The sequence below is a fragment of the Cervus elaphus genome, chromosome 13 (assembly GCF_910594005.1).
Source record: "Cervus elaphus chromosome 13, mCerEla1.1, whole genome shotgun sequence".
In the NCBI taxonomy this organism is placed as follows: Eukaryota; Metazoa; Chordata; class Mammalia; order Artiodactyla; family Cervidae; genus Cervus; species Cervus elaphus.
Genome location: NC_057827.1, coordinates 44,576,627 through 44,602,668, shown reverse-complemented (window position 1 = coordinate 44,602,668; position 26,042 = coordinate 44,576,627). Strand labels below are relative to the sequence as shown.

The 26,042-nt window shown below is 35.1% G+C and overlaps 1 protein-coding gene and 1 long non-coding RNA gene across 6 annotated transcripts in view; both read left to right on the top strand.

The window, feature by feature from the left end:
* The window catches only part of HECTD1 (HECT domain E3 ubiquitin protein ligase 1), a 71,681-nt gene that overhangs the window by 43,793 nt on the left and 1,846 nt on the right, over window positions 1-26,042 (top strand). The window contains exons 23-40 of one of the 5 annotated variants that reach the window (XM_043921420.1): window positions 4-180; window positions 3,275-3,970; window positions 4,668-4,889; window positions 9,262-9,395; window positions 10,236-10,358; window positions 14,070-14,226; window positions 16,988-17,210; window positions 18,370-18,424; window positions 18,651-18,833; window positions 19,225-19,432; window positions 19,517-19,602; window positions 19,756-19,883; window positions 21,453-21,654; window positions 23,004-23,141; window positions 23,404-24,011; window positions 24,739-24,817; window positions 24,915-25,008; window positions 25,687-25,837. In XM_043921420.1, coding sequence (XP_043777355.1) covers window positions 4-180; window positions 3,275-3,970; window positions 4,668-4,889; window positions 9,262-9,395; window positions 10,236-10,358; window positions 14,070-14,226; window positions 16,988-17,210; window positions 18,370-18,424; window positions 18,651-18,833; window positions 19,225-19,432; window positions 19,517-19,602; window positions 19,756-19,883; window positions 21,453-21,654; window positions 23,004-23,141; window positions 23,404-24,011; window positions 24,739-24,817; window positions 24,915-25,008; window positions 25,687-25,837 — 3,664 coding nt within the window. Of the gene's footprint in view, window positions 1-3; window positions 181-3,133; window positions 3,971-4,667; window positions 4,890-9,261; window positions 9,396-10,235; window positions 10,359-14,069; window positions 14,227-16,987; window positions 17,211-18,369; window positions 18,425-18,650; window positions 18,834-19,224; window positions 19,433-19,516; window positions 19,603-19,755; window positions 19,884-21,452; window positions 21,655-23,003; window positions 23,142-23,403; window positions 24,012-24,738; window positions 24,818-24,914; window positions 25,009-25,686; window positions 25,838-26,042 lie in introns of all 5 variants that reach the window. The other 4 variants (XM_043921419.1, XM_043921418.1, XM_043921422.1 and 1 more) reach the window with 4 other exon arrangements.
* On the top strand, window positions 15,090-16,819 carry LOC122706311. The gene is made up of 2 exons (XR_006344369.1): window positions 15,090-16,595; window positions 16,629-16,819. It is a non-coding gene; the product is annotated as an uncharacterized LOC122706311 (long non-coding RNA).

Sequence of the window (26,042 nt, the reverse complement as noted above, 5' to 3'; positions counted from 1 at the left end):
TAGGAAAAGCAGCTAAGGAAGCAGAAGCTAATCTTAGACGACAGAGACGTCTGGTTCGCTCCCAGGTGCTGAAGTACATGGTCCCGGGGGCTCGTGTGATCAGAGGCCTTGACTGGAAGTGGCGTGACCAGGATGGCAGCCCGCAGGGAGAAGGCACGGTCACGGGAGAACTGCACAATGGTGAGCAGGTGCTTCGCGTTTGTCGTGTGGAAATCGAGTATTTACGTAACAAAATATTTTTCTTTTGCTATTTTGTGGTAGTATATAAATTGAATAAATGTTCCAGGAATAAGAAGAAGAACCCATCTATTGGTTTTATGTTAAAATGGAAAAATCATTTACTTAAATACTGGAAAATTTTTTAATTGTTAGGTTTTTGACTCAAAACTTACTGCTAATAATTTGAAGTAATTTTTAATAATAAGTTAGTATAAGGTGAATACCCTAAAAGACATATTTTTCTGCTCCTTTTGTGTCTTTTTTTTAAGTTTATTATTCATAAGTTCCATTGATCTTAATTTCTTATGCTTTTCTTTATCTTGTTAGCCTCACAAGAATCAGGCAAAATTTTTTTGTTCAATTATAAGTCATATAGAAGAAAAAGCATTAGTGTTTTTAAGTTAAACATTTTTCAGTAAAGGACAGAACAAAAATTGTGGCGTTTTCATTTATTAGTTAATTATATTTCAAAATGTTTCTCAGTCTACCAGTTTTTCTTTGGGATAGTAAACTTGCGTGTTCCATAAGCATTATTTTTTAAAATCCAGTTCATTTTAAAAATTCTGTAGATTTTAAGGAAGTTCATACCCACTTTATGCTATCTATTCCCAGAAGCAACTGTAGTGGCTAGATTTTTTTCTTATAACTTAAAAGACTCATTTATTAGTGGATAATTTGCCTAACCAATGGTGGTTCTTAGGAATTTTGCCTACAATTTAAAAAAGTAAAATGTTCTTATTGTCAATTTACACCAAATATTGAAAGAGATAATAAGAGTGACAATGCTTAAGAGAATGACTAGCATTTGATATCTTAACTATGTGATAAAATCATCTGTTTACTTAAACTCTTTTTGCTCTTACTACGTTTAAGATTCTGTCCCTGAAATTACCATAAAAAATGCATTTCTGTTTAGTTGTACCCTAATTTCAGATTATCATCATAGCAGGTTTATAGTGAGTGAGCATGTATGCAGCTGCTAAAATTCATAAAACACAATAATACTTGAATATTAATAGTTCAATTCAGAAATTTCCAGTGTTCTTGTTTTTGCACATCTTAATGATACTTAGTTACTAGTCTTATTTCCCCTACATTGTTTAAGTGTAAGCTAGTTAGGGATATGCAAGTACTGTGTGTTTTTCTTGGTTTGGAGTCAAGTGAAGCAACTGCTTAGGAAAATTGGAATCTTAATTTCAGAATTTAGCATATAAGAAAGGCTTATTTTTGCTGATCTGACAAATGTAGAAAAGTCATACCTTAAAACCATTACATTGTACAGAGTTCTTAGCTTTCAAATACTTAAGCCAACCATTTTTGATAATGGCTAGTTGTTACTAACTCTTTTTATCTAAAGAGGACTTCAGAGTTTTATAAATGTCCACTTTTGGATATGTACCCTTTCTGAGTTCTTGTCAGTGATCAGTTTAAACACATTCTGAAGCGTAACTGAATGGTTTACATTTATTAGTTATTTTTCTATACTGTGTCAAATCTCTTCCCTTTCTAAAGAAACTTTGTGTTGGTAGGAATATCCATTTTTTAATTTATCACACAAATATGAGTGCCTATTACGTAAAGGTACTCTATTAGACTTCAGGTACACATTGGTCAACAAAAAAGTATGATCCCATGCTTTCTGGTAAAACAGATAAAACATACAGTTACAGATTTTGATATGTGCTATGAAATAAGTTATCAGTATATTTTGGGACCAGTTAATACGATACAATGTAATTTTATTCGGGATTGGGGTATGTTTTTGAACTTTTCCTTTTCTCACACTTTTCCATGTTACAGAAGAGATAGTTAAAAGTTGATTCTTCAGAGGTTAATTCAGCATACAGAATAAATTGAGGCAATTGAAATCTCATCTAAACTAGATTATGTAGATTTGGGGCAGTCAGTTTCCTCTCAAACAACTTGTGTGCAGATAATTCCCACAGGTAATTTAATATTACTTAAACCCCTCTGAGTTTCCTTGTAAACATGTATGAACTTGGCATGTGTGTGTGCACATGTATGTGTGAGAGTGTGTGTGTGTATGGGTGAAGTACTTTTAACGTTTTTAAAGACTATATTTATGTGCTTTTTTTTCCCCTGAAGTAATTAGCGTAAAACACTAAAATAAGATGGTAAAATTTATATTAATTTTATTTCTAATAGGCAATTTATTTTGCTTTTGGAAGTTAATTACCATTTTTAAAAAAGAAGTATTGTTTTCCAAGTATAAGTAAATGTAGATTTAATATTATGCTCACTAGTTCTTTTCATGTTGTTAGCTTTATCATATAGGTTCTATCTCATAGAAGAGCTTAGCATACTTTTAAAATTTTGGTTTTAAAATTTTGTGCTTATTCAAATTTATTAATTTTAATCATAAGAGAACCAAGTAACCACTGAACTTTGAGAACACAACCGAAATGCTAACTTAGTGTTATTTGAGCTAGTGGCTTAGAATTTCTACAGTGATAAATGAATATTTTGTCCGTCAATTATAGGATTTAGCCCAAACTTAGAAATTAATGGTTAAGCCAGCACTTTTTTCTATAAACATTTGACCACATGATCATATTTAGCAACTAAAAAAGCTTTTACTTAGATTTCATGTATACTTGCTGAAGTTGCAATAGTTTACCATTTTTATCCATCTTTTTACAGTTTTTAACAGTTCTTCCCCTTGAAAGGTACTCCAGTAGTTATAAACGTGACCCTTATATGGTTTTTAAATATTAACAAACAGTTCAGCAATAAGAGAAACAGAAGGATTCAATTTTAGTTGGCAGACCTTAGATGCCTAGAAATTCAGAGAAGTACAGCACTGATGAAAAGCTGATCCCATATTGTGGAGCTACTGTCTGACACGCTCCTATCTGCTTTCTGCTGGGTCTCACAAACTCCTGTCCCTTTCCAGGCTGGATTGATGTCACCTGGGATGCTGGTGGCTCAAACTCTTACCGTATGGGCGCAGAAGGAAAATTTGACCTCAAGCTTGCACCAGGGTACGACCCTGATACAGTGGCATCACCCAAACCTGTTTCATCCACTGTTTCAGGCACAACGCAATCATGGAGCAGCTTGGTGAAAAACAACTGTCCAGACAAGACATCTGCTGCTGCAGGCTCCTCAAGTAGAAAAGGAAGCAGCAGTTCTGTGTGTAGCGTGGCCAGTAGCAGCGACATCAGCTTGGGTTCGACCAAAACGGAACGGAGATCAGAAATTGTAATGGAACACAGTATAGTTTCAGGAGCTGATGTCCATGAACCAATTGTTGTTCTTTCATCTGCTGAAAACGTCCCTCAAACAGAAGTAGGGTCATCTTCCAGTGCAAGTACCAGCACCTTAACAGCGGAGACGGGAAGTGAAAATGCTGAAAGAAAGATAGGCCCTGACAGTTCTGCTCGCGCTCCTGGGGAGTCTAGTGCAATATCCATGGGGATTGTTAGTGTTAGTTCTCCTGATGTTAGTTCAGTCTCTGAGTTAACTAATAAAGAAGCCGCTTCACAACGGCCCCTTAGCTCTTCAGCAAGTAACAGACTGTCCGTGAGTTCCCTGTTGGCTGCCGGGGCCCCCATGAGCTCTAGTGCAAGTGTACCTAACCTGTCCTCAAGAGAAACATCTAGCTTGGAGAGTTTTGTAAGGAGAGTGGCAAACATAGCACGGACTAATGCCACCAACAACATGAATCTAAGCCGAAGCAGCAGTGATAACAACACTAATACTTTGGGGAGGAATGTGATGAGCACAGCAAGTAAGTGAGCTTTTCATTATAGAACCCAATGCTTTTTCCACTCTGAGGGGTGCAAAGCAGGATTTGTTTAGTGGATTCTGGCTCTAGTCTTTAACCAGATCATTAAACCCTGTTATGTACAACTGTGTCACCTTTAGCACTTCAGGAATATAAGGTTAAGTTCTATAGAATTGTGACATTTTAAGAATTCTGATCAGGACCTGATAAAGAACGTCTTATTCTAATTCTGAAGAAGAAAAGAACACATTTCTGTTTTTCACTCCTCTGATTGTCAAGTATAATTACAGGAGGAAATAGATGGCTATTAACTACCATCAGAGTCAGTCGAAATCAGAACATAATACTGGCATACCTTTTACTTAGGTCCTGAATTGATATTAGCTTATGAAAATTTTTAATTCTAGTTAAAGCTACCAATGGGTCAAAGTAATTCCCTTGGAAAATACCATTGGGAGTAATTTCAGTGCCTGTTTCACTTATTTTAAAAGCTAGGCTTAACATTCTAAAAAATAATAATGCTATAAAAACAAGAATTTCTAGTTGGATTTCAGTTGGGTTCCCAAAGTTGTTGCTTTTCAGCCTTTTAATAATCAGTGTTTCATGACTGCATTCTTTTTTCTAAATATACAACATAGTTTTTCTAAGGTTTACACAGTCCTCCCTTTTTTGTACTAATGTGCTTCCTTTTTATCCTTAGCTTCTCCTCTTATGGGTGCTCAGAGTTTCCCTAATTTGACCACACCCGGTACTACATCGACAGTGACTATGTCAACATCCAGTGTTACTAGCAGCAGCAATGTAGCTACAGCAACGACAGTTTTATCAGTTGGTCAGTCTTTAAGTAATACTTTAACCACCAGCCTCACATCAACCTCCAGTGAGAGTGACACAGGTCAGGAAGCAGAATACTCCTTATATGGTAAGTTACAGTATAAAATACTTAGATATTTATATGGTGATGTTTTTATCACATTTTTCTTCTGGAGTGTTTTACATTTTTTATTAGAAAAGGATTATTCTCTCATAAATATGGCAGCTTTATATGTGATGAGAAAACTCAGAGTGATATGAAGAACTGTTAAGTTATCTGGTTGTACATAGACATCTAGGAACTTCTGTGTGTCATCCTTCTCTTGGCCTTTTGTCACTAGTGAAGTTTTATTAGAAGAACTGTAATAATTTGACATCTTTATTAGAAAAGAAGTGTGATAGATTAATAAGCTTTGTAAATTGATAATTCTTTGTACATTGTAATGTAAGAGGAAAAGTACTCCCGTGTGTCTCGTGTACTTTCAGTACCCTGCTGCTTCACTTTGCAGCTCTGTCGTGTGTAAAGTTTTCCCCCAATTCTGACACTGCCTGCCTACCTGGAGATAGTATGAGATCTCACAGGTTAGTCTCAGTTCTCCAACACTGCCCACCCCTCACCTTTGCCCCTTTAGTCACTCATCACAAATCCAGATCGTTATCTGTGCTTCTCACTGACTGGCTGTAAACTGGAAGTTTCCACAACCCCTTCTTGGGGTTAGATTAATTTGCTGGAGTGGCTCACAGGTCTCAGAAAAACATTTTATGTGCTGGGTTACTGGTTTTTCATAAAAAGGATATTTAGGGGATACTCTGGTAGTCCAGTGGTTAGGACTCTGCTTCCACTGCTGGGGGGCTGGGGTTCCATCCCTGGATTGGGAACAAGATCCCATAAGATGCTTGATCTGGCCAAAAAAAGAAGAGGAGAAGAATATATAACTCAGGAACAGGCAGATGGAAGAGATGCACATGGCAAAGTCCAGGAGGTCCCAAGCACAGGACCTTCCATCCCCATGGAGTTTAGGAGCCTTCCTGGCCTGTCATTGTGTTCATGTCTACCAGCCTGGAAGTTTTCTGAACCCCCAACTTTTCAGGGCTTTTAGTTTTTGGAGACGTCATGATTTAGGCACCAGTTATTCAATTACCGGCCATTGGTGACTCAGTCTCCAGCTCCTCTCCCCGGAGGTCTAAGGGGCGAGATGAAAGTTCCACTCCTCTGATTATGGTTGGTTCCACTAACAAGCAGCCCCATCCTTAGGTTACCTCAGGGCTTTCTAAAAGTCTCCTCATTAAAACAACTCCAGTTATAGATAACAAATGACACCTCTATTGCCCTTATCTCAGGAAATTCCAAGAGTTTAAGAAACTCAGTATATAGAACAGAGATGAAGACTGAATTTTCCTTATTATAAACTACCTTATCACAACAGTTATCAAAGTCTTCTGGAAATTATTCTTTATTTAGGAAATATTTTAAATATTCAGACGAATTAGTTCTTGCTTAGAAGGTTTTATAGTTACATTATTGAAGGTCCTATGGTATGTAGTCAGTGATTCAATTAAAATGTTTCTAATCATCATATTAGAACGGTAAAATTTTTTATAGAAGGGAAATGTTGAGGCAAATAAAAATCATCTAGTCCCTACCATTGTTGTCATTTGATACATATCATTTGATGTATCTGTTCTTTAAGAAAAAAGAAATTCTATCCTTTCTGGACAGCTCTTTTCACTGTAAAAATATTTAAATATACTTCAGTGAGTTTCTACAACATAGAATGGCTGCCAGATATTCCTCTGGCTGTATGATCATTATTTAATATTGATTGGATATTTAAGTGACAGTTTTTCATTACCATCAGCATTGTTATGAGTGAGCATCCTTTGTATTTTTGTGTATTTCCTTAGGGTAAATTCCTAAAAGAGTAATTGTTGAATTTCCTTCCAAAAAGGTTGTACTCCCATCATTATTGTTTTAGATTACCCTTTATCACAATCCTTGATCACCTGTTCTTTTTTCAAAATTACTTTTGTTAATTTCAAATATAAAAAGTTATAGAGGATATATTTTATTTAAGTACTATCTTATGTATGCATCATTTTAATATGTTTTCTTTTTTTTTGAGAATGTGGCCTGTCGTATTCCAAGCTAAGAATTGGATCTGATGATCTATGATTTTAGGAAAAGAATTATATTTCTGTTTCCATTTTATCTGTTACATATGTATGTAGCAAAATGACGACGATAATTACACCAAAGTGTCATAAATTCACCAGAAGCATTTCTTCTTTGGTTTTTCTCATGGAGACCTTCTGCTTCTCCCTATTACTATGTTAACTTTAAGCTTTAGGTCTGTTAATAAATCATGTGAAGGTTAAGAAAGTTGTAGGTATACTAATGGGAAAGAATATTGAGGAGTCAGGGCTACTGACTGCCTTTTAAAAATTATTCTTTGGTGATTAAAATTTCTTTTTCTGCATTTCTAAAACTGGAGGATTCTTTGACAGTGCTGTTGTATGAAGGATCAGAGTGACATCTGCATTATAAAATTATTTCTAAATATGCAAACTTTCACTGTGTTATGTTTTGAGGGACATGATTTGATTGTGTAATATAATCAAATGTATGAAATACGGAGCTTTTTTTAATATATATATTATCCTTGTGAAGTGAAAATGTTAGTCGCTTAGTTGTGTTTGCCTCTTTGTGACGCTATGGACTGTAGCCCACCAGGCTGCTCTGTCCATGGAATTCTCTAGGCAAGAATACTGGAGTTGGTAGCCATTCCCTTCTTCAGGGGATCATCCCAACCCAGGGATCAAACTCATGTCTCCTACATTGCAGGCAGATTCTTTACCATCTGAGCCACCAGGGAAGCCTTATATAATATCCTTATACTAGGATAAAAAAGGGAAGAGGAGTAAAACCACTGACTTCAGTGAATTGTGACACATGAAAAATGGACTTTATATCCCTACATATTTTTTCCTTTAAGAAATAAACCTAAAAGTGGAATTGATTTATTTTATGTACTGCCACATCATATTCATGAGAACCATTACCTAAAATGCAGGATGACACTTTCCATGTTTGTTGTTGTTTAGTCACTAAGTTGTGTCTGACTCTTTCGCCACCTCCATGGACTGTAGCCTGCCAAGCTCCTCTGTCCATGGCAATTCCTAGTCTAGAATACTAGAGTGGTTGCCATTTCCTTCCCCAGGGGATCTTTCCGACCCAAGAGTTGAACCCGTGTCTCCTGCATTGCAGGCGGATTCTTTTACTGCTAAGCCAACAGGTTATGGGTAATATATTTCATCAAATTTAAGATGCTATTAATAATAAGGTTATTTTATGTCATTAAGGAAAAAATGTTGCCAATTTAGCTGTGAATATTCTGAAATCAGCATGTATCTTATAAGCAATGGCAAGTCATAGTAAAAGGCATTGAATTTTTAGTCTTGTGTAATTGTTAGACATAAAAAATTGTATTTGGTTCAGCAACCTGTAAATGCAAGTTCCTACTAAATAATTATGAATTGTTTTTTGGATATTCTTTTGTAATGTATGTACTGCCTTCTTATCCATAGAAGTTTTTTTTTTTTTTTTAATTCCAGATCCAATAAAAAATTCTTTTGTTTTAGTCCCATTATTCCTCTTTTTATTTTCAGTTCCTATGGAGAATAGCTTCTCACCATCTTCATTATGTGGGGCAGTGTAAATCTTCACTGAAGGATGGAGGGGAGAGAGCCTAACAAGGAGGGAGGCAAAAGGGATTAAAGTTTATTTTTATGTGCTAGATAATTTAGACGATATATAAAGCTGTACCTAACATCATTCCCTAGTAAATAGGCATTATCTTTAAGTAGTCATTATCATTAAGCAGTCTCTCCAGTCACATAGATAAATTAATTATCTCTGATCAACTAAAATTCTGTTCTTTCCCCTTTCACAGCTTATATTTATGTATTCATTTGTCTACTTTTTAAATGACTCTTTCCCCTGTAAGCTCCATGGGGACTCAAACCATCCCTATCTTGTTTACAACTATGTATACCTAGTGCCTAATGCAATTCTTGGCACATAGTAGGTACTCAAACAGATACGGGTTGACACAGCAAATGACTCCAAAGTGTTCTCTTTCCCCCATTGTGTTTCCACTAACTTATACAGAGAATGTAATAGGGCTCCTTTTATTTTTTAACATACCGCATATTGTTGACCTTTTTAAAAAATGATTTTGTGGATACGGATTTAGTTTATTACCATCCTTTATCCCATGTCATTTTCTGCCATGCTTGGGACTATTTACTGTTGTTACTCATCCTTTGTGTGTGGTGGTAGGAGAAGAGTGACATCACTAAATGTGGCCTTTATACCTGAACCTTTTGAATTTTACCTGTGTATTATAAAACGGATTCACAAAGTTACTCTGGCATGCTTTGTTAATTGTGTTAAGAGGAAGATTGTTGGTTTTGTTTTCTAGATTTCCTTGATAGCTGCCGTGCCAGTACTCTGTTAGCTGAGCTAGATGATGATGAAGACTTGCCAGAGCCAGACGAGGAAGATGATGAAAATGAAGATGACAATCAGGAGGACCAAGAATACGAGGAGGTTATGGTAGAGAGAGAGTCCCCCATTTTCTTAACTAAGATATGATGTTGATAATTGAAATGAAGAAAAGCAATGTTCTAGTTAAACTTTGAAGCAAGAAAATAGAGCACCAGTGTGAAAGATATGCTGATGTTTTTACAGGTTTAAAAATGTGAAGAACTGCAGTAATCCTAAATAATACAGTTTTCAGGACTTCCCCTAGCAATTCAACAGTTAAGATAGGGGGCCCAGATTTGATCCCTGGTTGGAGAACTAAGATCCTACATGCCATGTGGCATGGACCAAAAAAAAAAGCTATGCTTAGAATTTTCTGGTATCTGCTGTTTTGCAGACAGTATCTGTATTATGTCATGAGTCTTTACACAGACCTATGAGATAGAGACATAGAACACATAATTTGCTGTAATTAATCAGAGTTGAGTAGGAAAGTAGGACCCAAGCTTAGGCAGTATGATCCAGAGCCCCTAGTGTTTGTTAACTATGATTGTCTTAAAATTGAACTTTTGCCTGAAAATGCCTTTTATTTTAACTTCATGTATAATTTTAATTTCCTTTTATAAAATGTTAGAAGATTAAAGCATTTTTTCCGAAGTTGGGTTTTAGTGGGGTGGAGAACTCCCAAGAAATGCTTTTGTTTACCTTTCTTGGAAAATATATAGAGCATGGGCATGTTTCTTCTGAATGTTAGTATATGATGTATGATGAATTAAAAGCTTTTCTATAAATGGCTAATGAAGCTTTCTAATGACAGTTTTGATAACATAGATTTATAGTTCAAGTCAGGGCTGAAGAGGGATATATATGAGTCACGTAATTAGACATGTCTCTTTCCATTTTCTGTATCAGATCCTGAGACGCCCGTCCCTACAGCGCCGAGCTGGCTCCCGCTCTGATGTAACACACCATGCTGTCACCTCACAGCTACCACAGGTCCCAGCTGGAGCAGGGAGCCGACCTATTGGGGAGCAGGTAATATCTTCATGTCTGCCTTCCAGTGGAGTTTTTCCCTTTCACAGTAAAGCACTGGCTGAAATGTCTAGGAAAATCTACAGAGCGGGCAGGGTGAGGGCAGGAAGCAACCAGAGTTAACAAAAGGAAACTTGCCCAACTACTTGGGTTCCATATACCAAGTAAAGTCCATGATTGCTCTCCCGTAATGCAGACAGGGTTTTCTTACTTGAAACACACCCCTTGGCATTTTTGTGGTAGTAAACATATATTAAAATCAGTTCAGTTCAGTCGCTTAGTCATGTCTAACTCTTTGCAACCTCTTGGACTGGTGCATGCCAGGCCTCCCCGTGCATCACCAACTCCCGGAATTTACTCAGACTCATGTCCATTGAGTTGGTGATGCCATCCAGCCATCTCATCCTCTGTCGTCTCCTTCTTCTCTTGCCTTCAATCTTTCCCAGAATCAGGGTCTTTTCAAATGAGTCAGCTCTTCGCATCAGGTGGCCAAAGGATTGGAGTTTCAGCTTCAATATCAGTCCTTCCAATGAGCACCCAGGACTGAACTCCTTTAAGATGGACGGGTTGGATCTCCTTGCAGTCCAAGGGACTCTCAAGAGTCTTCTCCAACACCACAGTTCAAAGCATCAATTCTTCGGCACTCAGCTTTCTTTATAGTCAAATTCTCACATCCTGACTACTGGAAAAACCATAGCCTTGACTAGACAGACCTTTGTTGGCAAAGTAATGTCTCTGCCTTTTAATGTGCTGTCTAGTTGGTCATAACTTTTCTTCCAAGGAGCAAGCATCTTTTAATTTCATGGCTGCAGTCATCATCTGCAGTGATTTTGGGGCCCCCCCCCCCCGCCCCAAAGAAAGTCTGCCACTGTTTCCCCTGTTTCTCCCATCTATTTGCCATGAAGTGATGGGACCAGATGCCATGATCTTAGTTTTCTGAATGTTGAGTCTTAAGCCAACTTTTTCACTCTCTTCTTTCACTTTCATCAAAAGGCTCTTTAGTTTTTCACTTTTTACCATAAGTGTGGTGTCATCTGCGTATCTGAGGTTATTGATATTTCTCCCAGCAATTTTGATTCCAGCTTATGCTTCATCCAGCCCAGCGTTTCTCATGATGTATTCTGCATATAAGTTAAATAAGCAGGGTGACAATATACAGCCTTGACGTACTCCTTTTCCTATTTGGAACCAGTCTGTTGTTCCATGTCCAGTTCTAACTGTTGCTTCCTGACCTGCATACAGGTTTCTCAAGAGGCAGGTCAGGTCATCTGGTATTCCCATCTCTTGAAGAATTTTCCACAATTGGTTGTGATCCACACAGTCAAAGATTTTGGTGTAGTCAGTAAAGCAGAAATAGATGTTTTTCTGGAATTCTGCTTTTTCCATGATCCAGCGGATGTTGGCAATTTGATGTCTGGTTCCTCTGCCTTTTCTAAAACCAGCTTGAACATCTGGAAGTTCACGGTTCATGTATCGTTGAAACCTGGCTTGGAGAATTTTGAGCGTTACTTTATTAGCGTGTGAGATGAGTGCAATTATGTGGTAGTTTGAGCATTCTTTGGCATTGCCTTTCTTAGGGATTAGAATGAAAACTGACCTTTTTCAGTCCTGTGGCCACTGCTGAGTTTCCCAAATTTGCTGACATTGAGTGCAGCACTTTCATAGCATCATCTTTTAGGATTTGAAATAGCTCAACTGGAATTCCATCACCTCCACTAGCTTTGTTCATAGTGATGCTTTCTAAGGCCCACTTGACTTCACATTCCAGGATGTCTGGCTCTAGGTGAGTGATCACACCATCATGATTTTCTGGGTCGTGAAGATCTTTTTTGTACAGTTCTTCTGTGAATTCTTGCCACCTCTTCTTAATATCTTCTGCTTCTGTTAGGTCCATACCACTTATATCCTTTATTGAGCCTATCTTTGCATGAAATGTTCCCTTGATATCTCTAATTTTCTTGAAGAGCTCTCTAGTCTTTCCCATTCTTTTAGCCTTTGCCCTGCTTTATTCTGTACTCCAAGGCCAAATTTGCCTGTTACTCCAGGTGTTTCTTGACTTTCTACTTTTGCATTCCAGTCCCCTATAATGAAAAGGACATCTTTTTTGGGTGTTAATTCTAGAAGGTCTTGTAGGCCTTAATAGAACTGTTCAACTTCAGTTTCTTCAGCATTACTGGTCGGGGCATAGACTTGGATTACAGTGATATTGAATAGTTTGCCTTGGAAACGAACAGAGATCATTCTGTCATTTTTGAGATTGCATCCAAGTCTGCATTTTGGACTCTCTTGTTGACTATGAGGGCTACTCCATTTCTTCTAAGGGATTCTTGCCCACAGTAGTAGATATAATGGTCATGTGAGTTAAATTCACCCATCCCAGTCCATTTTAGTTCGCTGATTCCTAAAATGTCGAAGTTCACTCTTGCCATCTCCTGTTTGATCACTTCCAATTTGCCTTGATTCATGAACCTAACATTCCAGGTTCCTATGCAGTATTTCTCTTAACAGCATGGTTAATAGCTATTTTCTAAGATTTGAGTTTTCACAGTAGAGTAATAGAAGTATTAGCCTATTAGCTAACATTTATTTATCTTTAATTATGTACTAGGCACTGCTTATGTATATTAACTAATTCAGTGCTTTCAACAACCCTTTTAAGTTATTATTAGTCCCAGTTTTCAGATGAAGTGATTACTAAAGATCACACATAGAAGTTTTAGATCCCAGATAAAACTGGTTTCAGACCTATCAAATGTCAGTTTGATCTGTTGTAAAGGTTCATCTCAAGTAAGTGTTGAGGGGGCTAAATGTGTACATATAAGTATTTACATAATTATTGTTTAAAAATTATTACATCATTTATAATATTTATAATTCATTGAAATTTTTGTTGATAAAATTAATGAAAAGAAGAGGAGAAAAATGTTCCTTAAAAAAACTTTTATTATGGAATTTTTTAAACATGCTAGAGGTAGAAAGAATATTGCAGTGAATCCCCAAGAACTCATCATTTGACAAATCAACACTTTGTTGAACTTGAACTATTTGCCCCAAAGTAATTTAAATCAGCTTCAAGCACTGTATCTGTTTTGTATGTAATTTGGCTTATACTTTTTTTTAAAGCGTATTTAAAAATAATTATACATTCAGAATGAGTTGCAGAGACTTAAAAGTCTTGTGTGCCCTTTGTCTAGTTTCTTCCAGTGGTTATATCTTACATAATTACAGTATTAAAACCAGGAAGTTGACCCAATGTGTGTGTATGGTTCTTTATCATTTTATCACATATGTATATATGTGCAACCACCAGTAAAGCTGCTTTTTGTTTTTTAAGAAAATATTTATGTGTACTATCAAAAGTGTTAATAAGGTCTGATTTACAAAAGCATAAGGCTTCTTACAATTTCATTTGTCTTTTCCAATATTTTTGAGAACTTTTTAGAAGAAGCTGTTAAACCCAATTCATAAAACCTTTGTTTATAAACATTTTCTCCAAAACCTACTTACTTTTGATAAATCATTAAGAAATGTGTATGTATCTATATATGTTTATGTTGGCTTATTTTGTGCTTAAGAAATATAGCTGAATAAGGACATAAAATACCTATAGAGATAAGTAGTCAACATATACCTTATTTTATAGATAGCATACCACTGTTGCAATAATGAAGAGTTTTAAAATATTCATCTGTATGTGCAATTTTATCTTAACAGGAAGAGGAAGAGTACGAAACTAAAGGGGGACGCCGGAGAACATGGGATGATGATTACGTACTCAAGCGGCAGTTTTCAGCTTTGGTTCCTGCTTTTGATCCTAGACCTGGCCGAACTAACGTCCAGCAGACAACTGATCTAGAAATTCCACCCCCAGGTATATGATATTTTATCTTTTGTGATTTAATTTTAATAGATTCCAGATTAAGTAGCAAGTACTATATAGTTTAAAAGGTAAGATACTACTTGTATACGCAGATTATAAATAACAGATTTCAGGAAAAACTATATATCAGCCACAAATCCTTAAAAAATACAGCTTTTTTTTTTTTAAGGAGCAAAATATAGTATTTTATTGTGTTTTTTCCATTTTTATTGGAGTATAATTGCTTTTCAGTGCTGTGTTAGTTTCTGCTGTACAGTAAAGTGAATCAGCTACACATATATATGTCCTCTCTTTTTTGGATTTCCTTCCCATTTAGAGCACCACATAGTGTTGAATATATTTTATTTTTTATTGAAGTATAGTTGTTTTACAATGTTGTGTTATTTTATACATATATGTATTCTTTTTCATTTTCTCTGCATTATGCCTATTTACAGGATATTGAGTATAGTTCCCTGTGCTATGCAGTAGGATCTTATTTATGTTATATATAGTAGTTTATATCTGCTAATCCCAATCTCCTAAATTATCCCTCCCCCACTGCCTTTCCCATTTGATAATTATAAGTTTGTTTTCTGTATCTGTGAATCTGTTTCTGTTTCATAAATAAGTTCATTTGTATCATCTTTTAGGTTACACATTTAAGTGATATCATATGGTATTTGTCTTTCTCTGACTTACTTCACTTATTTGTCTTTCTGTAACATACTTTATTTAGTATGTTCATATCTAGGTTCATCCATGTTGCTGTAAATGGTGTTATTTAATTCTTTTTATTGATAATAAAATATCTATATTATTAATAAATATTTATAAATATAAATTAAACATTGATGATTAATAAATATTGATTTATTAATAATTTTTATGTATTTAATTCTAGTTCATTGTGTGTGTGTATATATATATACACACACATACCACCTCTTCTTTATCCATTCATCTGTTGTTAGACATTTAGGTTGCTTCCATGTCTCAACTATTAAATTACAGTGTTTTGAAAATACACTGTTTACATTTGTATAATTTTTAAAGTAAGGCCTCATTTAAAGGTATAGTTTGTATTCTGTTTTCTACTAGATTAAAATTGTTAAACATTACTCCCATTCAGCTTTTCTTTGACAAGCTATGTAGTGGTTTTAGTTATGGCCTCTGGAGTCAGTCAGCCTGAGTGGTAGCTCCGTCTCTTACAACTCTGTCTGGATGTGGTAGGCACACTGAGGGCCCCATGCACTCCACTGCCCTCCCGCCTCCATCCCGAAAGCTGTATAGGTCCTAACCTCTAGAATCTGTGACTGTCACCTTAACATGAGAAAAGACTTTGGAGATGTGGTTAAGAATCTTGAGATGGGGAAAATATCCTGATTTTCGGATGAGCCCAATGTAATCACAAGTGTCCTCATAAGAGAGAGACAGGAGGGTCAAAGTCAGAAAGCAGCAATCATAGTGTTGAGGGGACATGAGCCAAGGAAAATGGGAGGCCTCTGGATGCTAGAAAAAGCAAGGAAATGGATTCTTTGCTGGAGCCTCCAGAAGAAACAAAGCCTTGCCAGCCCATTTTAGATTTCTTACCTCTAGAATTGTAAGATAATACATTTGTGTTGTTTTAAACCACTCAGTTTGTGGTCATTTGTTACAGCAGCAATAGGAAACTAATATACTGGGCAAATCCCTACCCTGTACAAGCCTGACTTTCCTCATCTGTTATATGGGGAAAATAGTAGTCCTTGTTTGACCATGTAGTTAAAAGGATTAAATGAGGTAAAATATAGAAAGTGCCTAGCATGGTACCTGATGTGTGGCTCAATAAATGTCAGCTATTGCAATCAATATATTATCCTTCAAGAAGACTTAAATGTTAGTGTGGAATGTACTTTTTACTTGATAGAAAGATACTTATGTTAAATGAGAAAGTAAGTACACTTTATAGTATAATGTGTGGTATGTGATGTAATAGTATGGTGAGAAAGAGTATGAATAAAGATGTCTCAAATAGGAAAATCTATTCTAGGGAGTACAAATAGGAACAGATTTTTGATAGAGCTCTTTAGCAATGTATTTCATATTTTTACTGCTACAAATTGGTATCATAGAAGTATTCACTGTATACAGAGATGATGATAGAAGTATTTTTAAAAACTTGGAGATGACCATTATGTTTTGAGAATGGAATTGTTTCAGTTAAAGTACAATGGAATGTCATGCAGTGAATAAAACAATACCTTATAACACTGTATCATGATATGAGGAAAAGATTCCTGAGATTTAAAAAGAGAGTACATCACTAAATAATTATGAACCTAATTGTCTTTGTGTGTACTTCATAACACACTCATTCAGTATACATAAAAAGTTGACAGGTCTTTTAAAAAAAAAAAAAAAAAAGTTGACAGGTCTTTAACTGAGTATGTGATTTTCTTTGGATGTAAGATTATTAATAATTTTAGAGTTTTCTCATTTATAAAAATAAAATTTTCTGAAATACTCATATAGTTGTCATGTATATCATAATAAAAACAAGAGATTCATATCATATGCATAAATTCTACTCTAGTACCCTTTAAGTAACATAGGTATATTCTTCTCATTGTTTTAAATTAAAAAAAAAAAAAATTAAAAAAAAAAAATTGAAAGCAAGAGAATCTTAAGTAGCTGATCTCTTTAACTTATTTATGTAAGAAGGGCTTAGATTTCATGTGACCTCTTTCTGGACTGCTTGTTTTAATGTTTTTCACATCTTCTGTATTTTTAGGAACACCTCATTCAGAGCTTTTGGAAGAAGTTGAATGTACTCCATCACCTCGATTGGCCCTCACTTTAAAAGTAACAGGTCTTGGAACAACTCGTGAAGTTGAATTACCACTCACTAATTTCAGATCAACCATCTTTTACTATGTACAGAAATTGCTTCAGTTGTCATGTAATGGCAATGTGAAATCAGATAAACTTAGGCGTATTTGGGAGCCAACATACACGTAAGAAATTTTAACTTAATATTTTAAGTAGATGTTTTCATAGTACATAAGCCAAGTATTGTATTTTCTATATTTTGTAATTTAAGAACAGAAAATATTAAGTTCTCTCAGTTTATAGGAATAGATAAGAACATTTCTGAGTCCTGATATATAAAGGTTAAAGCTTACAACTGGAAGGAACTTTAGACTAATTCCTTATGTAATGATTGTTGAACTCTTTGACTAGGATTGTGTATGAAATAGTAAATATTTTCTGTATTTGGAGTCTCTTAGTTAAGCATACCTCTCTTTGTTAATTCATTTATCTGTTCAACAAATAATTGTCAGTGACTTTGGGTAAAATTTATGTAACATTTTAGTACTTTGTTTTCTAATCTGTAAAATGAGAGTAGTTGTGAAGAATCCGTAAATTAATATATATAAAGTAGATTCAGTACTCTCTGGGATGCAGAGGGTGCTCAGTAAGTATTACTTATAATATTTATTTTGTAGTAATATAAATTTATATAGTTTAATATTAAACTATTATAATCATCCTGCATGACTTTATTTTTCTTAGTTTCTATATCTGAAGTTCTGTTAACATCATTGATAATCTTATATAATGTTCAATAAAGTAATCTAGGTCTTTCTAGACAGAAACAGAAGGTCAGAACAGAATAGAGACAGAACAGCAGGTCATCATGGTATACTCTTCCTTCAGTCTTAATTGGAATAATTAAAGTTTAAAATTTGATCTCAACTACCTTACATCAACATAAGGGCCCTTGGTCCTTTTTACTCTTATCCATCTAGATACAAACACATCTCATTTTTATAATATGTGAAAGCTATAATACAAGATATAGCATATTCATTTCTTTAAAAGTTCCAGGCTTGATATATGTTTTTTTCTCAATAATGCTAAATTTATAAGCCACAGCTTTTTCAGGAATATGATTTCTGCTACTTTTCCCAATTTAACAGATTAATATTTTTTCTTAATATGCTTGATCTTAGTTGAAAGGCAGAGAATACATTTTTTCTTAATAAATTCTCCGAGTTCAGTGTTTAAGCATATAGTGACCTCATCATATGTTTTTAAAGAATTGAAGCCTTATTGGAAATAACACAAATCATTTGATTTATGAATTAACTTGAATAATATCTTCATGTTTAGAATTATGTACAGAGAAATGAAGGATTCTGACAAAGAAAAGGAAAATGGAAAAATGGTAAGTACTTTTAGGAAATGGATCTTTATTCTTGGCTACTTAGTAAAAGAAAAGCAAAGAAAAACTAACACTGTGTTTCAGTTGAACAATTGAGGGAGAAATCATCAACATGGGATTCTTCAGATTAGCTTAAATGCATGATCTTGAAGCCACCTTATGAGATGCATGTGAAATAGCATAGACTTTATAATCAGGAAAGGCCAACATTTGGTTTTTCCTATTGTAGGGTTGTTGGTCTATAGAGCATGTGGAACAGTACCTTGGCACTGATGAATTACCAAAGAATGACTTGATAACCTACCTGCAGAAGAATGCAGACGCCGCTTTCCTGCGCCACTGGAAATTAACTGGCACTAATAAAAGTATTAGGAAAAACAGAAATTGTTCTCAGCTCATAGCTGCATATAAGGTATATATTGGCATCAAGACACTGTTTTGACTGGGAATGGCTTTGTGCTTTGTTTGCAGCTTTTTAAGTATTCTTGCAGAAGAGCAGTTCGTTGGGACATACTAAAAAATGAGGTTGAATTAACATTGTTAATATGCCAATGCTAAAATTTCAAATTTGGTTTGTGGCATAGGATCTAAATACATAGTTTTAACTGTAGCTTTCAGTAGTTATATTTTGTGAATTTTATTGGTTTAGAACACTTTAAGCCTTGACTTGGGTGATACTGTTTTTATTTTAAAAGAAAGCAGTTTTTTTTTTTAAGAATTCGAGCTTTTTCACATTAATACTAACAGGATGATATATTGTTTTTCTTAAAAATGATTAATGGCTGGTTTTCCTGTTTCTGTAGGATTTTTGTGAGCATGGAACAAAGTCTGGGTTAAACCAGGGGGCCATTTCTACTCTTCAAAGTAGTGATATTCTTAATTTGACAAAAGAACAACCTCAGGCCAAGGCAGGCAATGGGCAGAATTCATGTGGCGTGGAAGACGTCCTTCAGCTCCTGCGTATTCTGTATATAGTTGCAAGTGACCCTTACTCAAGAATATCCCAGGAAGGTCTGTAAGAATCCTTGTTTCATTTCTGTGGCATTTAAACAAATAAGTCAGTTTATATTTTTATTAATTCTGTTACTTTTACAGAAGGTGATGAGCAGCCTCAGTTTACTTTTCCACCAGATGAATTCACTAGCAAAAAAATCACAACAAAAATTTTGCAGCAAATTGAGGTAATAAAACCAGATAGTTGAACTCTTGAATCTGTTGGACTTTCAGAGTATTACCTCTCCTTCCTTTTCTTCCTCCCACCATTTCGCCTGTTAAGAACTGACTCCCTTTTGTCTTTTTTTAATAATAGGACTTTGTTATTTGTTAATTTGTAGGAACCATTGGCATTGGCAAGTGGAGCTCTGCCAGACTGGTGTGAACAGTTAACCAGCAAGTGTCCTTTTCTAATACCATTTGAAACTAGACAGCTTTATTTCACATGTACAGCTTTTGGTGCATCAAGGTAGGAAGTGTGTTTTTTTATATTTTTGGAATAAATGTCTTTTTTAATGTTTTATATAAGCTTAAAATGTACTTATACTTTATATCAAGACTGATGCAGAGAATATATTGGTTTCTCGTAAAGAATTGTCAATATTTGGGAATTCCCTGATGGTCCAATGGTTTGGACTCCACGCTTTCATTGCCAAGGGTGAAGGTTCAGTTCCTGAAGTGGGGGAACTCTGATCTTTCAAGCTCTGTGGCATGGCCAAATTAAAAAAAAAAAAGAGTTGGCAACATTGAAACATTTTTTGGTTTCCGGTTGGATATAAGCACTCTTAGAACAGTGTGGGTTTAAGTACTGTGTTTTCCATCAGCTAGCATTTATTGTACAGTATTTTAAGTGGTTTACATAAATTTTTAGTTGCTGAAATTCCCAAGAATATAAAATTTAATGCTTGAAAATAGCTTTGACATAACGTTAAAATATATCTTTTGGCCACTATTTTTCTCCAGCTACCATATAACATACTATAAATTTTACTTTTTGTTTTTCTGTCTCCTTCATTAGATGAAAGTTTCATGAGGGCAGAATTTCTGGCAGTTTTGTTCACTGCTCTCATTGTACTGTATGTTGTACTGTATGTAATTATGTATATTGTACTGCTGTCATTGTAGTTGCTCCGTAAATATTTGTTGAATGATTGAATACCCAGAGTAATTTCACAGTAGATGTAAAAAAGTTATAATTTAAATGGATCTGCCTGTTTCCCTGATGTTACATTTGTTGTACCATTTTATATCCTTTACCAAGCATTTGTTCGCATAACACTATAGGCAGTGAAGAACACTGAATGCTAATCATTAGACCACCAGGGAACTCCCTGATTTTTATGTGAGGAAATTGATTCTCAACATGTATAGCTGATTGGTCTCAGGGTACCCCAAAAGTTATGGCACATATCGTATATCTTTTATCCTGTTATTCTTAGTTCAGGAGTCTTCTTTCATCCTAGATGGGTTAGCTCTGCATTGTTAGAAAGAAAATGTTTCAAACTCACAATACTGTTTCAGTGGTGGATTCAGTTATTTAATAAAGATAGCTTAACCATTTTTTTATGTTCTCTGATTTAGGAAATGTTTGTTTATATTATTAGGTATTATGAGTTTGTCGGTATTTTTATGTGTTTTGTGGGATTGGACCGCAGACCTTGATCTGTTAATCACTAAAATAAAAAGGGAAAATACAGACTCAGTATTTCTCTATTTAAGGAAATAAAAAAAAAGATTAGTGTATTTGTTTTTTTTTTTTTTTAAACATTTATTTTTATTTATTTGGCTGCATAGAGTCTTAGTTGTGGCATGTGGGATCTAGTTCCCTAACCAGGGATCGAACCCAGCCCCCCCTGTATCAGGAGCATAGAGTCTTAGCCACTGGACCACAAGGGAATTCCCCAGATTAGTGTATTTGAACACCTGATAAAATACTATTTTTAAAATATTCTTAAATCTTTTGAATTTTGTTACTTGTGTAGTAGTACAATCAACTGTTGCTGTAGGCTACAGCTACAGAGATGTTTTTCTATTTCAGAGCAATTGTGTGGCTACAAAACCGACGTGAGGCCACTGTGGAAAGAACAAGGACCACAAGTAGTGTGAGGCGAGATGATCCTGGAGAGTTCCGTGTTGGTCGTCTCAAGCATGAAAGAGTAAAAGTTCCACGTGGTGAATCACTGATGGAGTGGGCTGAGAATGTCATGCAAATACACGCAGATCGGAAATCAGTTCTTGAGGTACCACTATATAAATTTCTTTTAGTGTGCAGGAATGACAACTAGAGAGTCAATCTCTATTCTTCCACTGCATAAAAACTACATTAGGAGGGAAAAAAAAAAAACCTGCATTAGATAGAAGTGTAGAGGGATTCCTGTCTTCTGGGCAAACGCCTTCTCCTCTGGCAGGGCATCTTTCATGAGAGGGTGTCAGCTCACCTCCTCAGGGTCAGGATCTCATGGCTTAATGAGCAGCAAAGAATATCTTCACTCATGAAGTGGGAGAGTGCTTGGTCCATTTGAAGGACACTGCTCATTTCTTAGCAAAGCCTGAACCAAGTAATCGTATTCACAAAGGATTCTGATACTCCAAATTTTACCTTTATATTAAGCTGTGCCACAAGATACCTGCTTTTTTGGAGCACATGTGTTTTGTATAATTGTTTAACTTAAATTGTGCTTGGTATTGTATCATGGGTTTTTATTTCTGTATTGAGAAATTTTATAGCAATCGGCAGTAGGAAATTCAGTATATTTCCTGCAGAGATGTTATTGTGGGCATTGTTGATTATATTCCTTATATATGAGAGACAAAGAAATACCTCTCCTGTCACAGATGTCAGTCACCTGATTTGTTTATTTTTTGGGTCACAGACTGTGGTAAATATGATATATCTCTAGAAAATTTATAAGGCTTATGACTTTCACTTTAAAATTTCTATGCCTGGGAATTCCCTGGCAGTCCAGTGGTTAGGAGTCTACACTTCCGTTGCAGGGGACACAGGTTCAGTCCTCATGCGGCTCAGTCAAAAAGAAGGAAGAAATTTCTGTGCCTTCATCTGTTCTTTTATCCATATATTCCTCTAACATAGATAATTCTTAATTATTATTTTACTATGTACTGTATATTTCTGTAAGCTGCCTCAAATTTTTGGAATACATGGACTGTGTATAAAAATCCTTAAAGTGATTGCTGGAAGTCAGAAATAAGTGAAAGAGTTTAGGTTTTAGTGTCACGTAGACAGACACACAAACACATAGATCTCTCAAGCAATGATATAACCTCTTTATCTAAAATTTGGTTTGCTTTGATTTGAAAAGGAGATGATGGTATATTTTGTAGGGTTGTTGTGAGAAGTAAATTGATGTATGAACAATGCTAACCAGAGTGTTTGAATATGGAATAGTGTACAACAAATCGAATTTCTCTTTAGAAAAACTAAAATAAAAACTGTTGTGTGGCTTATACTACTGCTATTTAAAAAAAACATATATTACAGTAGGACTGGATTTTGGCAAGAATGGGATCATTACAGAAATGATTTTTTAAAAGCTCACTTTCCCTTATAAATTTGTTTGTTTGTGTTTAGGTTGAATTTTTAGGAGAAGAAGGAACTGGTTTGGGGCCCACGTTAGAGTTCTATGCTCTGGTAGCAGCAGAATTCCAGAGAACTGACTTGGGAGCTTGGCTCTGTGATGACAACTTTCCAGATGATGAATCTCGTCACGTAAGATTTATTTCCTATTTCATGATTTGATTTGCGATTAAGCTTTTAGAAAGTTAAAAATCGGATATGTTTTCAGAATATAAGCCAGGTTTTCTGACTCTGCTTTTATTATTGAATAACCTTGATATTATTAAAAGATAAAATTTAGTCCATAAAACATATTTAATAAACTGTGATTATAGATACTATCTAGCACAGTTAATATGTTTAATGTTTATGGGTCTTTTGATTTTGTTTGCATTTCTCCTTCTAAAAAAATCAGGTCGATCTTGGAGGTGGATTGAAACCTCCCGGATACTACGTGCAGAGATCATGTGGACTGTTTACGGCTCCATTTCCACAAGACAGTGATGAGCTTGAAAGGATCACAAAACTCTTTCATTTCCTTGGAATTTTCTTGGCCAAATGCATTCAAGACAATAGACTTGTGGACTTACCTATTTCCAAACCTTTCTTTAAACTTATGTGTATGGGGGACATTAAAAGTAATATGAGCAAACTGATTTATGAGTCACGAGGTGACAGAGACTTACACTGCACTGAAAGTCAGTCTGAAGCCTCTACAGAAGAAGGGCATGACTCACTCTCAGTAGGAAGCTTTGAGGAGGATTCAAAATCAGAATTCATTCTAGATCCCCCCAAACCAAAACCGCCAGCTTGGTTTAATGGAATTTTAACTTGGGAAGACTTTGAACTAGTAAACCCACACAGAGCCAGATTTTTAAAAGAAATTAAAGACCTTGCCATCAAGAGGCGCCAGATTTTAAGCAACAAAGGTCTTTCTGAAGACGAGAAGAACACAAAATTACAAGAACTAGTGCTGAAGAATCCATCAGGTTCTGGGCCTCCACTTAGCATAGAGGATTTAGGGTAAGCTTTATATATATATTAATTCACTTATACATATACTTAAATGTATATATGTATACTTCAGCCTAATGGATGAGTAAGGTCTAAAACTTTTGTTCCTTTGTCTTCAGTAATTTGCAATAAGCCTGGACCCCAGTGGCTGCATTAACTAACTCGGATACTGCAGAGTTTTCATAAAATTCTATTAATTTGTATCCATGTAATTATTATATCCTTGTTACATTTAACTGTGATTTTGGATTGATTGCAAGGCTTTGCTTTCCTTTTTTCCCTTCCTTCTTTTGATAATATTGAGAAGTTATGTTTAATATATTTACGGTTTGATTTGAGGTGAGAATCACAACAGAGCATTAATAACTTAAGTAAAGCAACAGTTCCTGTTTTTTTTAAAAAAAATCTTATGAACATGTTGCTGCCATAATTCATTGCAGAAATCTTTAGTTCATTAATTTTGTGCCATAAGGAGGAAGTGAAACATGGAAACGTGAACGGTGATGTTTCATGCAACCTCTGCAAAACCAGGTTTGGTAACAGTTGTCCAGATAATTTTCCTGCACAGGGGTTTGCATTTTAAAAGGTCCCATATTTAACATCTAATCTGGTAGAGTGATTTTGCTATTGTTGAGTGAGTGTAGGGAAGGGTTCATGGTTTCAGCAGCAGTGTTTTAAAATTAAACACCAGTGTTAGCTGAATGTTAATCTAATTCTTTTTTTTCTGCCCTCCCAGTTTAAATTTCCAGTTTTGCCCTTCCTCAAGAATATATGGTTTTACAGCTGTGGATCTCAAGCCAAGTGGTGAAGATGAGGTACAAATTTTGCTTTTAAAATGTTTGTAAATTCAGAAAAATCCTCTTAAAATATTCCTAGATATTAACAACTACCTTGACAAATTTTCCTTTGCAGATGATAACAATGGATAATGCAGAAGAATATGTGGATTTGATGTTTGACTTTTGCATGCATACGGGTATTCAGAAACAGATGGAAGCCTTCAGAGGTAATTTTTAAGGGTCTTTAGCTTAATCCCACTCCTTGTACTTTGAGACACTGAAATTAAGGTACTGCTACGCTCAAAAATTAGACTATGCTAGTAATCTCTAGGTTTGTCATCTAGTTTTTTGTCTTCCCAACAGTTAGGTCCTACAGGGTACCCAGAACAGATTGAAGCATTTTCAAGCTGTAGCATACCCTAAGCTTGCTCTTCCTGAGTGATGAGGGACCTACTTTGGCTTCTATTTTTTCCTTTGTAAGTGGATATAAGGTTGCATACATGATCAGGATGAATTAAACCATATTAGAACCTAAAGTCTTCAGGTAAAGAGTGAGGTAAAATATATTGAACTGCTTATCACTTACTAGTTTTAAAAATGAGAACTTAGCTTTGGCTGGCTTGTATGACATAAAGAACTGGTTGGGAAATTATCAGAATTTGGCTACTGACCATAGTGTCTGAATATTCTCCCTATATATACATCTGTGATACTAAGCAAAGATTTCTGTACTTAAAACCCTAGCACAGTTTTTATTTATTACTTTAATTTTTATTTGCTTTTTCAAATATTTATATTTGTCTTCTGTCCATTTAGTTGAGTATTATGATTTGAAATTTGTGATTTTGAAATTGTAACTTGGAAACTCAGTTGTGTTTTGTTTTTTTGCTGTGTGTAACATGTAGATGGGTTTAATAAAGTTTTTCCAATGGAGAAATTAAGTTCCTTCAGCCATGAAGAGGTCCAAATGATTCTTTGTGGAAATCAGTCGCCATCCTGGGCAGCAGAGGATATTATTAATTATACTGAACCTAAGTTGGGTTATACACGTGACAGGTATGTGTTGGTTATTTTCTAAGATAAACAAATTGTTTATGTTTATCGCCTCATATCAGGAAATTGTATTTAGTTTTGATTTATAAGTTTTCAAAGTAATGTAAATGAGAAAGTATTATTATTTTAAACTTATTGTATGTATAGCTTTTTTAAAGTAAACTTTTTATTGAAGTACATATTGCTTTTTTTTAAGTAAACTTTTTGT